This window comes from Oncorhynchus tshawytscha, linkage group LG14 (assembly GCF_018296145.1).
Source record: "Oncorhynchus tshawytscha isolate Ot180627B linkage group LG14, Otsh_v2.0, whole genome shotgun sequence".
In the NCBI taxonomy this organism is placed as follows: domain Eukaryota; kingdom Metazoa; phylum Chordata; class Actinopteri; order Salmoniformes; family Salmonidae; genus Oncorhynchus; species Oncorhynchus tshawytscha.
The window spans coordinates 12,005,840-12,020,088 of record NC_056442.1 but is presented as its reverse complement, the minus strand read 5'-3'; the positions used below and the strand labels follow the sequence as shown (position 1 = coordinate 12,020,088).

Here is a 14,249-nt window from a genome sequence, read left to right as displayed (position 1 = left end):
TCGGTCTGATGATGGCAATGGTCTTAAGACGTTGGTGGCACCCGTGGGGGAACTGGGTTTGTATCCCGTAGGTTAGACTAGCTCTCGTCTGAACATTAATATTGTCCATTATGTTATAGTAGATTAGCCCCCTCTCTACTCTGATCGACTGTTTACTATGAGTTTTCGCATACCGCCAGGCCCAGTTCTTTGCATCTCTGCTTGAACAGCTCATAGAAACGATCAAGGTTTTGTCGCTGCCCTTCCAGTGCTTTTGTTGTGATTCTGATACTGATAAAGCAGATACCAATATCCATCACTTTGTTCTGCAGAACACGGAAGAAGCAATTTTACATAGAAAATTCCATCATATGAGTAATGAGTAAAAAAAAAACGAACAATTTGGCGGTCTCTACATGGGTTGCTAACTGTTTAATAGTTCCACATAGGGGCCCCTGGGCCTGTTTGATGAGCTGGTGCTCTCATCGTCGGCACAGAATGCCCACTCCTACCGAGGTAGCGTGACGTAGCATTGTTTAATGTAGGTCTTTCGAAATCTCTCGGTTCTCTGTTTGTGCACCCTGAACATCTCCGATGTTCATTCATTGCCACATGTTTGAAGAACTACCTGGCTTTGGATATGAGACTTAGACTTCTCATGCTTTTTGAGTGCTATGTGGAAGTTGTTCAAGTCGCCGTAACCGGCACTTGTCTACACGCTGTCGCTGGTGAAGAAGCAGGAGGGGGAAGTAGTCGAGTCGGCTGTTAGCAGCGCAGCCACAGAGTCAGTCTTTCCGTTGACGCCACTCATATTGAAGTTATTGTGTTGTTTTCTGTGTTGGTTGTCCATCCCTTATCACCTGCTGTTTCACTAGAAAATTCAACTTTGAAAACGGCTTCAGATGCAATATGTTAGCCATCCCGATCAGCTTACTTTATCTCGCTGTAAAACGAACGTAAATGGCAGATGACGTGTGACGTCCACAGCCGGGAGCTGGCTGTCCCCCTGCCTGTCCCATAACTCCTTGTCACGCCATTATGCCATTATGGGTATTTATTATTGGAGTGCAGTGAAGATGGATGGGACATATTGACACTTGAAAGGCAGCGAAGCTCTCTGCCTGCCTTTTGGCGCCCGTTAGCTGGCAGTATGAGGTAGAAACATGCACGCACAAGTCATGTCAGTGCCTTGCTTTGAGTTTGGAGTTTGGCCTACTTGTGTCTTTTGTAGCAGATCACCGCAAGTTTGGAAAGCGCTTGTTCAGAAATGGATTTTATCATGCAGAAAAAAATGAATGACGACAAAATGATTATCGATAAAAATGTATGTTTATTTATTTTTCATTGCAGTTCTTCTTTCATTCATTGTGCCTGCCCTGACCGCACGTCACCGGCTGAAAATACGTTAACTCCCTCTTGTTGTATTGGGCTTCCTTGGCTCTATGTCTCTATGTCTGTGAGCTTGACTCAGACCTTGGCTTTTTGTCTCTTTGTCTGTGAGCTTGGCTCAGACCTTGTCGTTCTGTCTTTGTGGGTATAAGGGCTACCTGTTGTAGTAATGGACTTTGGCTGTCTGGCTTTGTGTTGTCTGTTGTAATAATGTCTGTCCGTCTCTGGGACTCTGTGTAGGCGCTACCTGTCAGGAAGATGTGAATGAGTGTGAGAGGACCCCCTGCTTGCCTGGAGTCCAGTGCTTCAACAGCTTCGGCTCCTACAGGTGTGGAGGCTGTCCCCACGGCATGCTGAGAGATGGGACCACCTGCACAAGTAGGCATGGTCAATCAATCCAATGTATTTATCAACACTTTTTACATCAACAGGTAGGCATGGCCAATCAAATCACTAGTGCTACCACACTACTGTATCAGTTAGCCAATTCACTCCCATAGAAACAGACTGTGGGCCTTGTTTGTCAATGTGGAAAAGGGATTGATTTGATATGAATATAAGACATGTTACAAAGACGTTCCAGAGGTTCTTGCAACTTTCTCCCACCTGTAATATGGAAGTGGATGGAAACGTAAAGCTGCATGGACCGGTAACTGTGGGAAGACCAGACCGTCACTGTTATCTTTGACAAGACAAACGGAAACAATACGACATTCCAGCTCAGCATTCCACAATTCCCATATCTGGATAACATTACTCACACAACAATAATGGGAATAATAATTGCCACCGCACATTGAACCGCTCACATGATAACCAACAGGGATGCATGTCCAATGGAAACCAGAGGGCAGGTGATGAACCGCTCACATGATAACCAACAGGGATGCATGTCCAATGGAAACCAGAGGGCAGGTGATGAACCGCTCACATGATAACCAACAGGGATGCATGTCCAATGGAAACCAGAGGGCAGGTGATGAACCGCTCACATGATAACCAACAGGGATGCATGTCCAATGGAAACCAGAAACCCCCCCATAAATTATTTTTTGGTGTGTTTTCATTTCTTTATTTTTTTTTTTTCAGGGGGTGGGGGTATTCAGGTTTAGCTGAGTTAATTGGTGAAGCACTTCTTCCCTGAGGGAGAGCAGAGCAGAGTGTATCCTGACACCTGGCCCAAGGCTCAGAGTGCTGCCGCAGCACCTCAGGTGTGACAGCTAACTGACAAAGGCCATTAGAGGTGAAGTGTGGGAACCTGGAAGGGTGCAGAGGAGGGAGCAGAGAGTAGGGCTGGGAGGAAGGAGCATGGCAGAAGGCAGTGATGAGGTAAGGGGCCTGGCTAGCAGCAGGGAGATGGAAGAGGAGCATGACCTGGTGGAATGGAGAGTGATCTATCGCCTGGGCTACAAAGGTGAGACGAGGTAATGTAAGGTGAGGTGAGGTGTGGGGCCTGGGTGAGCAGGAAGCACAGAGCTGAGGCGAGGCAAGGTAATGTAAGGTGAGGTGAGGTGTGGGGCCTGGTTGAATACAGAGTGATCAACAGTACTGCCTGAGCCTAAAGCTGAGGTGAGGAGGAAGTGAGGTGCGGTGAGGAGGGAGAGCATGGAAGGAGCATGGCCTAGTTGAATACAGAGTGATCTACCGCCTGGCCGCAGGGCGAGGGAACAGGGCGAGGGGAACAGGGCGGGGGAACAGGGCTAGGGGAACAGGGCTAGGGGAACAGGGCGAGGGGAACAGGGGAACAGGGGAACAGGGGTGAGGGGAACAGGGCGAGGGGAACAGGGCTAGGGGAACAGGGCTAAGGGGAGCAGGGGCGAGGGGAACAGGGCTAAGGGGAGCAGGGGCGAGGGGAGCAGGGCTAAGGGGAACAGGGCAAAGGGTTTCTGGGCTAAGGGGAACAGGGCGAGGGGTACAGGGCTAAGGGGAACAGGGCGGGGGGTACAGGGCTAAGGGGAGCAGGGGCGAGGGGAACAGGGCTAGGGGAGCAGGGGCGAGGGGAACAGGGCTAGGGGGAGCAGGGGCGAAGCTGGGGAACCATCCATAAGACACACATACGCACCTAGAGGGAAATCCAATTTTCATTCAGCAGACGTTTGTTTCTGTGGTCCAGGGTAAACCACCTGAATTCTGCAGGAGTGCAGACACACACGTACGCACACGCACTTGCTCACACACACACACACACACACATACACTTAGTTACCATTTTGCTACCGAAAAGCCATGCCATGTTTCCACCAACATCCCTCTTTTATTTCCCAAGCATCTTAGTCTTTCTCTCTCCTTGATCTTTTTCTCCCTCTGAGCGATGAGTTTCGACTGAGTGGTCCTCTGCTTTGTTTATTATAGTGCCATGCTGCCTCGACAGGAGTTACACTGCCAGGTTTATTTCACTTGCCATCGCTCCACTCTGCCATCATCAATCACACAGTCTCTCTCTCTCTCTCTCTCCTCCTGCTCTGCTTTTCTTTCTTTTTTAAAAACATATTTTTTTACACAAATCTGCTGCTCGCAGATCTATTGTGGAGCTGTGATTTCTAGCGGTGTAGGTGTGAGATGAAAAGTGTTGTGGACCAAAGTGCTGTGGACCAACATTCTTGAATAGAGTGTGAGAAGTTTCTATGGAATGTTTTTAATAAAAACAGTATTGGTTGTGTGACAGCATAAGACAAATATTTGGCTCTGAACCTGAAGTGTCCTCTATCTATCTCTCTCCCAGCATCATAAAAGCGCAGAGGTGTTACTAAGTCCACCTCTTACTCTCTCCATGTGTCCACATCTGTCTCTAACACAACAGCAGCTGTACGGTCAATCCCCATTGTCCCCAGCATTGGACCCACCACTGTCCCTACCACCACCACCACCACCTCTAAGTCCTCACCCAACAACAGACCAGACCAACACAATCCACCCAGGATGGACACTGGCCGACCTGGAATCCCACCGACCAATCAGCCTGGACTCCCACAAACCAACATGCCTGGAGTTCCAGAGACCAACACGGCACCTGTCAAGGCCCCAGCTGTACATACACCGTTGGAGAATGGACAAAAAACTGGCAAGTACCCTGAGTACACCAAACATTAGGAACACCTTCCTAATATTGAGTTGCATCCCCCCTCCCCTTTTGCCCACAGAACAGTCTCAATTCGTCGGGACATGGACTCTACAAGGTGCCGAAAGCGTTCCACAGGGATGCTGGCCAATGTCGACTCCAATTCTTCCGACATTTGTCAAATTGTCTGGACATTTTTTTTGGGGTGGTGGACCATTCTTGACACGCACGGGAAACTGTTGAGCGTGAACAATCCAGCAGCATTGCAGTTCTTGACACAAACCGGTACGTCTGGCACCTACTACCATACCCCTCTATTTCCCAAAAGCCCCTGGCTGATACTCTTCAGATCGCCTACAAAAGGCTGTTTAACACCTGGGCTCATATAATAGTTCATCAGGGGTGTCACATTACTCCGCGACTGAGTACCTCATTGGCATTGGCAGCTATAGCCAGCCCAGTTAGCGGCCTTGCAAAATTGCCTGTCATCATCATCACACTAAAGGGCTGGAGATGGGATTGAAAGGCACACAGCGAAATATGCCATCTCCTGTCGACCCCGTCGTTCCGATAAAACCACCCATTGTCTGAGTGGATTCTGCTGCCCTAGTCAAAAAAATGAGACACAATTCACAGGCGATAAGCCTTAATATGTGGAGTCATAACGCTGATAAATCACTTCCTAATAAAAGACAGATGGTCCATTCTTTTTCTTATTTTGTCACCGTGAAGATGGAACGCTTTATTAGACTGAGAGGGAGAAGAATCGCTGTGCGGCACGCAAATGGGAAAAAGAGAAGGGTTGCCAGTGTCACGTTTCAAAGCTTCTAACCGCACTGCAATGACAGTCATTCGGTCTCAGTCTGCTCTCTTCCATAGATCCGTCACAGAATAGAGATATGCTGAGAAACGTGCAATACCAACGTAACACAGCAGAGTCGAGCCATAATACACTTTTGATGCTGTGGTGGTTTGATGTGGTGCCTGTGCAAGGTGCGAAACAAAGGACAAGGACGAAGTTATGGGTCAAACTTGACAGAATCCATCTGAAAGTGCCAATGATACCAGCAGTTTCAGTTCTGAAGTACATATCTTTGTTTAAGACGAATAGGGCGATTGGCATTTTCATCACTCTTCTTTGTGGGTGGGGGTGAGAGGGGAGCCCAGGAGGGGAGTGAAGGCCTCTGGGTAGAGGGAAGATGATGCAGCTGGATTGGGGGTGAGGGCAGGTCTGGAGGTGAAGACAGGGGACACAGTCGGGGTCTCACACACACACACATCTCTCTCTCGCTCGCTCCAAGGGGTTTCTGACCTTGATCGCGTATCAATCAATTACTCCGAGACTTTCATCCCGAAGCACCGTAATGAGCCTCCTGCCATCAAAACACAAAGTGCCAACTAAGAGTTTCTCCACAGTCCTAATTTCAGTTATAAAGTACCTTTATATAATTGGTCTTCCCAGACTTTGCATTTTAATCAAAGACATTTGAGCAATTAGCAACTGTAGCAGCTTTGGATTTAACTGCGAGTTCTGCCACATAAAATCTGTCAGGCAGTGTTGAATATATCACTCCGGTAGGCAACTGTACGTCAGTGGTATTTGTGAGCTGTTTACATCTATGGGGCTGCACTGATTTGAATTATGACTAATCATGAAATGTGCAAACGAAGACAGCATGGTGTGGCCGATGCAGAGGCATTGACAGCTGATTACAGCATCCCACTGAGCATAAACAAATGGTGAACATCGCTGTTCATGTGAATGCTAGGGGGAAGGGAATTCATTGGATAAATATGTACATGTCCTGGGGCTGATGACAGTGATGATGTGTTCCAGGCTTAGGGCTATCATCCCATGCAGGAAACAACAACAATGTGACAGGTACGTGTGCCAGCCGACCGTGCTTCCTGGGGGTCCAGTGCATCGACCGACGTCCACCCTACACGGGCTATGTCTGCGGGCGCTGCCCACCGCCCCTCAATGGCAACGGACGCACCTGCACCAAAACCGCTCGAGGTAAGACTTCGGCTTGAAGTGTTACACCACCTCCCTGGCCATAGTTACTAGCCTGGTCCCAGATCCGTTTGTGCTGTATAGCCAACACCTGTTGTTGCCTATGCCAAGGACCATAGGAATCGGCAAGACAAAAACAGATCTGGCACCAGGCTAGATCTAAATACGTTAGTACTTTCAAAAATATGTAAATAAAAAGTACATGCACCACCACGCATTGGCTTTTAGTATTTATTCTACTGTCACTGTAGGAAAACTATTTGAAAACAATCTGATGTAGTGTGAATGGTCCTCAAGTGCCTCTGTGCCATTACCATCCCTATTAAACCTGGTCTCAGGGCAATTTGTAAGATTTGGTATGTAAACATGTTTCCTACCTTTAGTGTTGTATATTTAATTATATTAGATTACATTATGAATGGAATAGTGGTTGTACAATATCGTACGATTTAGGGGACATATAGCGTCAAACATCTTACCCGGTCGTACAAAAGCATACGAATTGGATGAGTTATCATACATCTTGAAGAACGTATAGTATTATACGTCTTTTTCTGAGACCAGGTTGCCTGTTGCATCCTAACAACCAAGGAGAATGACTTAATTTGTATTAACCCATCCCACCCTTCAGAGGACACAAAAATATATTTGTATTTTTACAGCTTTTTTGTTATATGTACATACATTTTACATATCACACTTTACATATACATATTTACGTTGTTGGTTAGGAGAACAAACGACAAGGGTTAGGGTAATTTATGTAAAATGTGAACAAAAACAGGTTAAGAGAACTAAGGTTAGGAAAAAGTTAGGGGAAGGGTTAGCTAAAATGCTACAGTTGTCCCCGACACGACTCAAGCACGCAACCTTTGGATTGCTAGATAGTCGCGGAATATGCCCACCCATCCTTCCCCACCAACATCCCTACTTTAGTTTGTGTCTAAGGTAACTGGACCAGGGATCTAGGCTGCAGGACAACTTTTTCTTGAGAGGATGGTCGGGGGGCCAGAACGTACGCTGCAAATTGACCACAAGAAGTCCAAACAGATATTTAATTTCAAGCCTTGCTTATATTTGTTTACGATGCGTGGGAATACTTGGGAACATGTTTCTTCAATTAAAATCACTTGGAGCTGTTTTTACAGTCTATTATGTCCAGCAATAAAAATATAAATGAAATGAAACTGAATTTTTTTTTTCTCAAAAAACTTCGGAGGCCAAATAAAAACCCCAACTGGCCAAACTCGGGTCGCCAGTTGAGGAACGCTGAACTAGACCATTGGAACATATCATACGTCTTGGAGGTCCATAAAAAGAGGTCCATAAAAATACATATAGCATGCTCCATATGGCTCTGAGGCCAAGCTGCCTTATTAATAAGCTCAATATGCTAATCATCATCACTTTTTTTTGCTTTGCACTCTCTCTTCTCCTCTCAGCTTAGTTCTGTTTTATATCCTCCGTTCTCTGGACTCTGTCCCTGTGTGTCTACTGTCCATGTCAACCGCAGGCACTTCCAGATGATAAATGAATGTCAGTGGAATATGCTTTTCTCATGCATTCGTCTTTCATGAGGATGTGAAACATTTAAACACATTTATTTAGAGTGAGAGTTCAAGTATTTCCCATCATTAGTCAGTCCTATTAGTCCTCCAGTCCTTGAGGTGCTGACTTGCTGCACCCTCGACAACTACTGTGATTATTATTATTTGACCATGCTGGTCATTTATGAACATTTGAACATCTTGGCCATGTTCTGTTATAATCTCCACCTGGCACAGCCAGAAGAGGACTGGCCACCCCTCATAGCCTGGTTCCTCTCTAAGTTTCTTCCTAGGTTTTGGCCTTTCTAGGGAGTTTTTCCGAGCCACCGTGCTTCTACACCTGCATTGCTTGCTGTTTTAGGCTGGGTTTCTGTACAGCACTTTGAGATATCAGCTGATGTACGAAGGGCTATATAAATACATTTGATTTGATTTACTATTGAGTGGCTAGGACCCATGCCGGGTTGTTTGGAAGAGCACAGACGAGTTTACAGTGTTTCAATATTTTTGGGCATTGTTTATGCCTTTTGTTTCTTCACCCAGCCAGTGTGATGGCATTTTTCTTAATTGTACTAAATAGATCATTTTAGTGCATCTCATAATTTGTGCAGCCACCTTTCTAAATCACATAAGTGTTTAATACCCAACCCTGTTGTCATGACTTTCTACACAGTCAGTTCCCTTTCAGTCCAGGTGTGTGTGTGTGTGTGTGTGTGTGTGTGTGTGTGTGTGTGTGTGTGTGTGTGTGTGTGTGTGTGTGTGTGTGTGTGTGTGTGTGTGTGTGTGTGTGTGTGTGTGTGTGTGTGTGTGTGTGTGTGTGTGTGTGTGTGTGTTTATAATTCCCTCACTGTGTATCAGATTCCTCTATGAAGTGATTTGGGCATCTTTTGTGAGGTTTCAATACAGGTGATGTTTCCAGTCAGTCTCAGTTGGGGACAATAAATCAATGAAGCGTTGGGTGGCGTCTCTCAATATGTCATTAAAGCTGGTGTCGGGTAATATTTGTCGGGTAACACTTGAATTTAATTTCAATTCGAATTTAAATAACTTTATTGTTCCCATGAGTCGTCCAATGGTCTTGATTCTGTTCCAACCATGTTCTGTGTCAACATCAGTGTTTATAGCAGATGTTAATTAGATTAGAACAGATATTTAACACATCTTTGTTTTCTCTTGCACTGTGTCTGATGACGCAATGACATTTTATACTGCTGTAATACATTCATTTGGAGAGTCCAGCGTGTCTACATTCCAGTTCAATCCTAACCCTCAACCACAACCATAACCCTACACCCTTAGTTAAAAGGTGCTATCTAGAATCGAAAAAGGGTTCTTCAGCTTTCCCCATAGGAGAAACCATTGAAGGACCCTTTTTGGTTCCGGGTAGAACCCTTTTGGTTCCTTTCTGCAGAGGGCTCTACATGGAACCCAAAGGAGTTCTACCTGGAACTAAAAGGGGTTCTCCTATGGGGACAGGTGAAGATTCCTTTAGGAATCCTTTTTTCTAAGACAATAACCTTATACAGCTGTAGGTATAGAGTTTTTTTGTGTCACATCATTATCTCCCCATCTCCCCTCAGGTAACCCTCACCTGACCCAGCAGCAGCTGACAATAGCCAAGAGCAGCAAACTCTACCACCACAGCAACAGTAAAGTGTCCCAACTCCACCTTCCCACCTTGCCCCCCAGGCACGCAGTCAGACATCTCTCCTCCCTCTCCTCGCCAGTCTCCAGGGGAGCCTATCAGAGCCCCCCGCACCTTCCCCTCTCGTCCGCCCGAGGGCCAATCACTGGGTGGAGAGAGGCGGCCACACCCCTATTTCCTAGACACACCCCTATGTCACCTGAAGGTTCCAACAGCCTCACCATGGGCAGGCATCATGCCATCAGTGCCCTCACTAGGACTCGTGCCAAAACAGGTGCCAATGCCAGCGCTACCTCACTCAAGGTGACAACCAGAGAGTCTGTCGCTGTCGTGCAGAGTGCCACCTCTTCCAAGGTTACTCCTCTATACTCCACCTACCCCAAGGCTACTCCACCCCAATCCAAGGTTACTCCACCCCAATCCAAGGTGACTCCACCCCAATCCAAGGTGACTCCACCCCATTCCTCAGCCAACACAGAGTCCGGGCAGACAACCCAAGGGAAGCTCATAAATGTGGTAGTGGTGCCCACCATGACCAAGCCCTGGACCCTCCCTAAAGCCGTGGCCCCGCTGACCGCAGCCCTCGCCTCCATTACCTACTCCCTCTCTGAGTCCGAGTTTTCCGCCGACGGAGCACTGACGGGGCCTGGCTCGAACCCCTCTGACCTACCTGACCACCCACAGGAACCCCTGGTCTCCCTCGCCCTCACCACCCCTGCCCGGAAGCACCACTACACACCCCCCCTCCACAGGGCCACGTCTCCCCACCTCCACCGTGGGACCAGGATCAGTAATACTGTGGCAGTGGAGCGGGAGCGGCCTCTGACCTGTGCTGACATGCCTTGTTTCCCAGGGGTCCCCTGTGAACCCACCAGGGACGGGGGCTTCCACTGTGGAAGGTGTCCCCTGGGATACACCGGAGACAGACAAACATGCAGAGGTATTTTTATTGAATTCATTTATTTAAAAACAAAAGATTACAGGAACATGAGAACAAGGAACATGAGAGGTGCAAAAAATGAAGGGGCTTGTGAAGTAGGCCTAAGGTTGATCCCTCTTCTTGAGGAAGAGCTACTGCTTTGAGAAACACTATCTATTATCACTGTATCACTGCTTGAAAAAGAGCTACTGCTTTGAGAAATGCTATCTATTATCACTGTATCACTGCTTGAGAAAGAGCTACTGCTTTGAGAAATGCTATCTATTCTCACTGGCCCATTATAGAGGACCCTTACCCTTGCTATTTACCGGCTGTATTGAATACCACCTGTGCATCAATCCTTTTCAATGACTGAAAGTGATGCCTTTCTCTAGCCTCTCCAAAAGGCATCCTAATGATGGTCGTTTTTCAAGATGACTAGCTGAGTGCTCCCTGTACCAGAGCAGCGTGGGTTGGGTTGAGTTGACAGATGTTTCTGTACAGATGCTGTAAGTGAGGTTGGAGTTGGAATAGATGGAAGCAGCTTGTAATTGGCCTATGGTTGTGTGTGTGTGTGTGTGTGTGTGTGTGTGTGTGTGTGTGTGTGTGTGTGTGTGTGTGTGTGTGTGTGTCGCCGCCTGCCTGCCTGTTATTTATAGCTGTGTGCAGGCATGCGTGTGGCAGGAACATGGAGTGTGCCGCTCCCAACACATGCCGCTGTAAACCAGGCTACACCGGGACCAACTGTCAAACAGGTAAAACACTGTCTTTCTCTCTCTCACTCTCTCGCTCTCTCTCTTTCTCTCTCTCCCTTCTCCCTCCCTCTTCTCCCCTCTCTCTCTCTCTCTCTCTATTTCTCTCTCTCCCTTCTCCCTCCCTCTTCTCCCCTCTCACTTTCTCTCTCTCTCTTGCTCTCTCTCCCTTCTTTCTCCCTCTTCTCCCCTCTCACTCTTTCTCTCTCTCTCTCCCTCCCTCTTCTCCCCTCTCACTCTCTAGCTCTCTCTTGCTCTCTCTCCCTCCCTCTTCTCCCCTATCACTCTCTAGCTCTCTCTTAGCCGCTCAAAATACCACATCATCATTCTGATGTTGTTTTTGATTCCCATGCATTGCCCAACCTTTTGCATCGTTTGATGTCTTTACAATCTTCTCCTCAGCGATCTGTAAACCTGAGTGTAGGAACGGAGGCCAGTGCGTCGCCCCGGGGGCGTGTGAGTGCCTGAAAGGCAACCACGGGGAGACGTGTGAGACAGGTAATTATACTTCTGCCTCCCAAATGGCACATTTGCCCATTGGGATCTGGTCAAAAGTAGTGCGTTATGTAGGGAATAGGGTGCCATATCGGACGCGGCCTATCTGTTCTCGTTAGGGCCAATCAGAACTGTCTCTGTGTGCTGTTTCAGACTACAGACAGGAGCTTGTTGTCGCACAGAGAAAGCAAGCTCATCAGTAAAAACCAGAAAGGCACTGCTGAGAGAAGGCCGGTCCATGTCCGGTACTGTACAGTTGGGTGTGTGCGTGCCTGCCTGCGTGCGTGCGTGCGAGTGAGTGCAGATCTAAGGAAGCAGTTGTGAGCATTTGATAAGCCCTCCCTCCTTGAGCTGGTCTGACACATTCCTGACAGAGGCTTGAAACACTACTGCCACCTACAGCTCAAAGTCAGAGTCCACCCTACCAATGCAATGGAGATAAGGCTAACCAAGCTGTAGTGAGACACTGGTTCCTAGTCCTAGCTGACTGACGTAGAAATGCGACGTCGTCGTAAATATTTTCCCGTTAACACTTTATGTGAAGGCTACCTACAGAAGAACTTCATAACACATTCATAACCCATATATAACACATTCATATCATCTCCACCCACAGCTCTGTGCAGTCTGCCCTGTGAGCATGGAGGAACATGCGTGGGACCCAGAACCTGCTCCTGTCCCTACGGCTTTGTGGGCCCCAGATGTGAGACCAGTGAGTTCAGCACACATCATCACAAATCATTCATCATGCAAAATGAATCTGCCACAGAACGCAACCGCGTCACAACACAAAATGCCCAAAGAACAAGTGAGGCACAAAGCACGGGTAAAATAAAAGAAAACCCGGTGCAAACCAGCCGGAAGTGTGCCAACCTTGACAATAAACAATACCCCACACAGACATGGAGGGAACAGAGGGTTAAATACACATGTTAATTAGTAGGAGATGTAAACTAGGTGTGCAGGAAGACAAGACAAAACAAATGGAAAATGAAAGGTGGATCGGCGATGGCTAGAAGACCGGCGACGTCGACCGCCGAACGCCACCCGAACAAGGAGAGGAACCGACTTCGGCGGAAGTCGTGACAGCTGTTAGTGTCTTAACAACCGTTCCACAGGTGCATGTTCATTAATAGTTTATGGTTCATTAAACAAGCATCGGAAACAGTGTTTAAACCCTTTACAATGAAGATCGGTTTAGTTATTTGGATTTTTACAAATTATCTTTGAAAGACAGGGTCCTGAAAAAGGGACGTTTCTTTTTTTGCTGAGTTTACATACTAGTCGGTGTCAGAGGAAAGCCCAAAAAATGGTCAAAGACCCCAGTCACCCAAGTCATAGACTGTTCTCTCTGCTACCGCACGACAAGCGGTACAAGCGGTACCAGAGCGCCAAGTCGAGGTCCAAAAGGCTCCTTAACAGCTTTTACCTTAATCAGATTTTGCAATTAATCAAATGGCCACCCGGACTATTTACATTGACAGCCCCCCTTTGTTTTTACACTGCTGCTACTCCCTGTTTATTATCTATGCATAGTCACTTTACCTCTACCTACATGTACACATTTCCTCAACTAACCTGTACCCCCGCACATTGACTCGGTACTGGTACCCCCTGTACATAGCCTCATTATTGTTATTTTATTGTGTTCGTTTTATTTTTTTTAAACTTTTTTTTTTACTTTGTTGGTTAAAGGGCTTGAAAGTTAGCATTTCACAGTAAGGTCTACACCTGTTGTGTTCGGCGCATGGGACAAAAAACATGATATGATATGATTTGATACCTTTAACTAGGCTTTTATTTATCTTTGTCAGGTTACTCACGTTGAAATTGGATTGGATTTGAATGGCAAACCAATGGTGTTCATGCCAATGCTGTGTCTCTCCTCATCGCAGAATTAAATAGAACTGTATTGCTAGAGATAGAAAGGTTTATGACATAAGCCACTCTAGTAATATTGTGACTTTGGAATTATATGGTTTTATCTGCCAAAATATGATTCTGAGATAATTGGCTTTAAAGTTCCGGAACCCTCATTGGTTTGAATGTTTTTATTTTTTTAAACTTGTATTCTTTTTAACTTAACATCAATTGGGGTATACTATATACTGTAGGTAGAGAACTTTACAGAACAATGCTATGTCAATAACTCCGTTTATATCGTATCTCTGTGTTGCTCACTCTCTCCCATCTATCTGTTCCGTAGTGGTGTGTAACCGCCACTGTCACAACGGAGGAGAGTGTGTGTCTCCTGATGAGTGTTCCTGTCTGCCTGGCTGGACCGGACCCTCCTGTGAGACAGGTACAGCTCTGGTCCTGAACAGGGTTTTTTAAAAGTTGATTAGGATCCCCAGTACGCTGTTGCTCGTGCAGCAGCTACTCTTCCTGGTGTCTTCTGTCCTTTCTGTCCTTCCTGTCCTTCCTGTCCTTCCGCTTGCTCTTTTGGGGGGT

At 46.8% G+C, this 14,249-nt stretch overlaps 1 protein-coding gene across 2 annotated transcripts in view; it reads left to right on the top strand.

Annotated features, from left to right (window-relative positions):
- The window catches only part of si:ch211-246m6.5 (von Willebrand factor D and EGF domain-containing protein), a 48,979-nt gene that overhangs the window by 29,988 nt on the left and 4,742 nt on the right, over window positions 1-14,249 (top strand). The window contains exons 22-29 of one of the 2 annotated variants that reach the window (XM_024428227.2): window positions 1,609-1,746; window positions 4,169-4,429; window positions 6,264-6,443; window positions 9,568-10,572; window positions 11,211-11,306; window positions 11,706-11,801; window positions 12,415-12,510; window positions 14,005-14,100. In XM_024428227.2, coding sequence (XP_024283995.2) covers window positions 1,609-1,746; window positions 4,169-4,429; window positions 6,264-6,443; window positions 9,568-10,572; window positions 11,211-11,306; window positions 11,706-11,801; window positions 12,415-12,510; window positions 14,005-14,100 — 1,968 coding nt within the window. The remainder of the gene's footprint in view (window positions 1-1,608; window positions 1,747-4,168; window positions 4,430-6,263; window positions 6,444-9,567; window positions 10,573-11,210; window positions 11,307-11,705; window positions 11,802-12,414; window positions 12,511-14,004; window positions 14,101-14,249) is intronic. The other variant, XM_042297049.1, reaches the window with a different exon arrangement.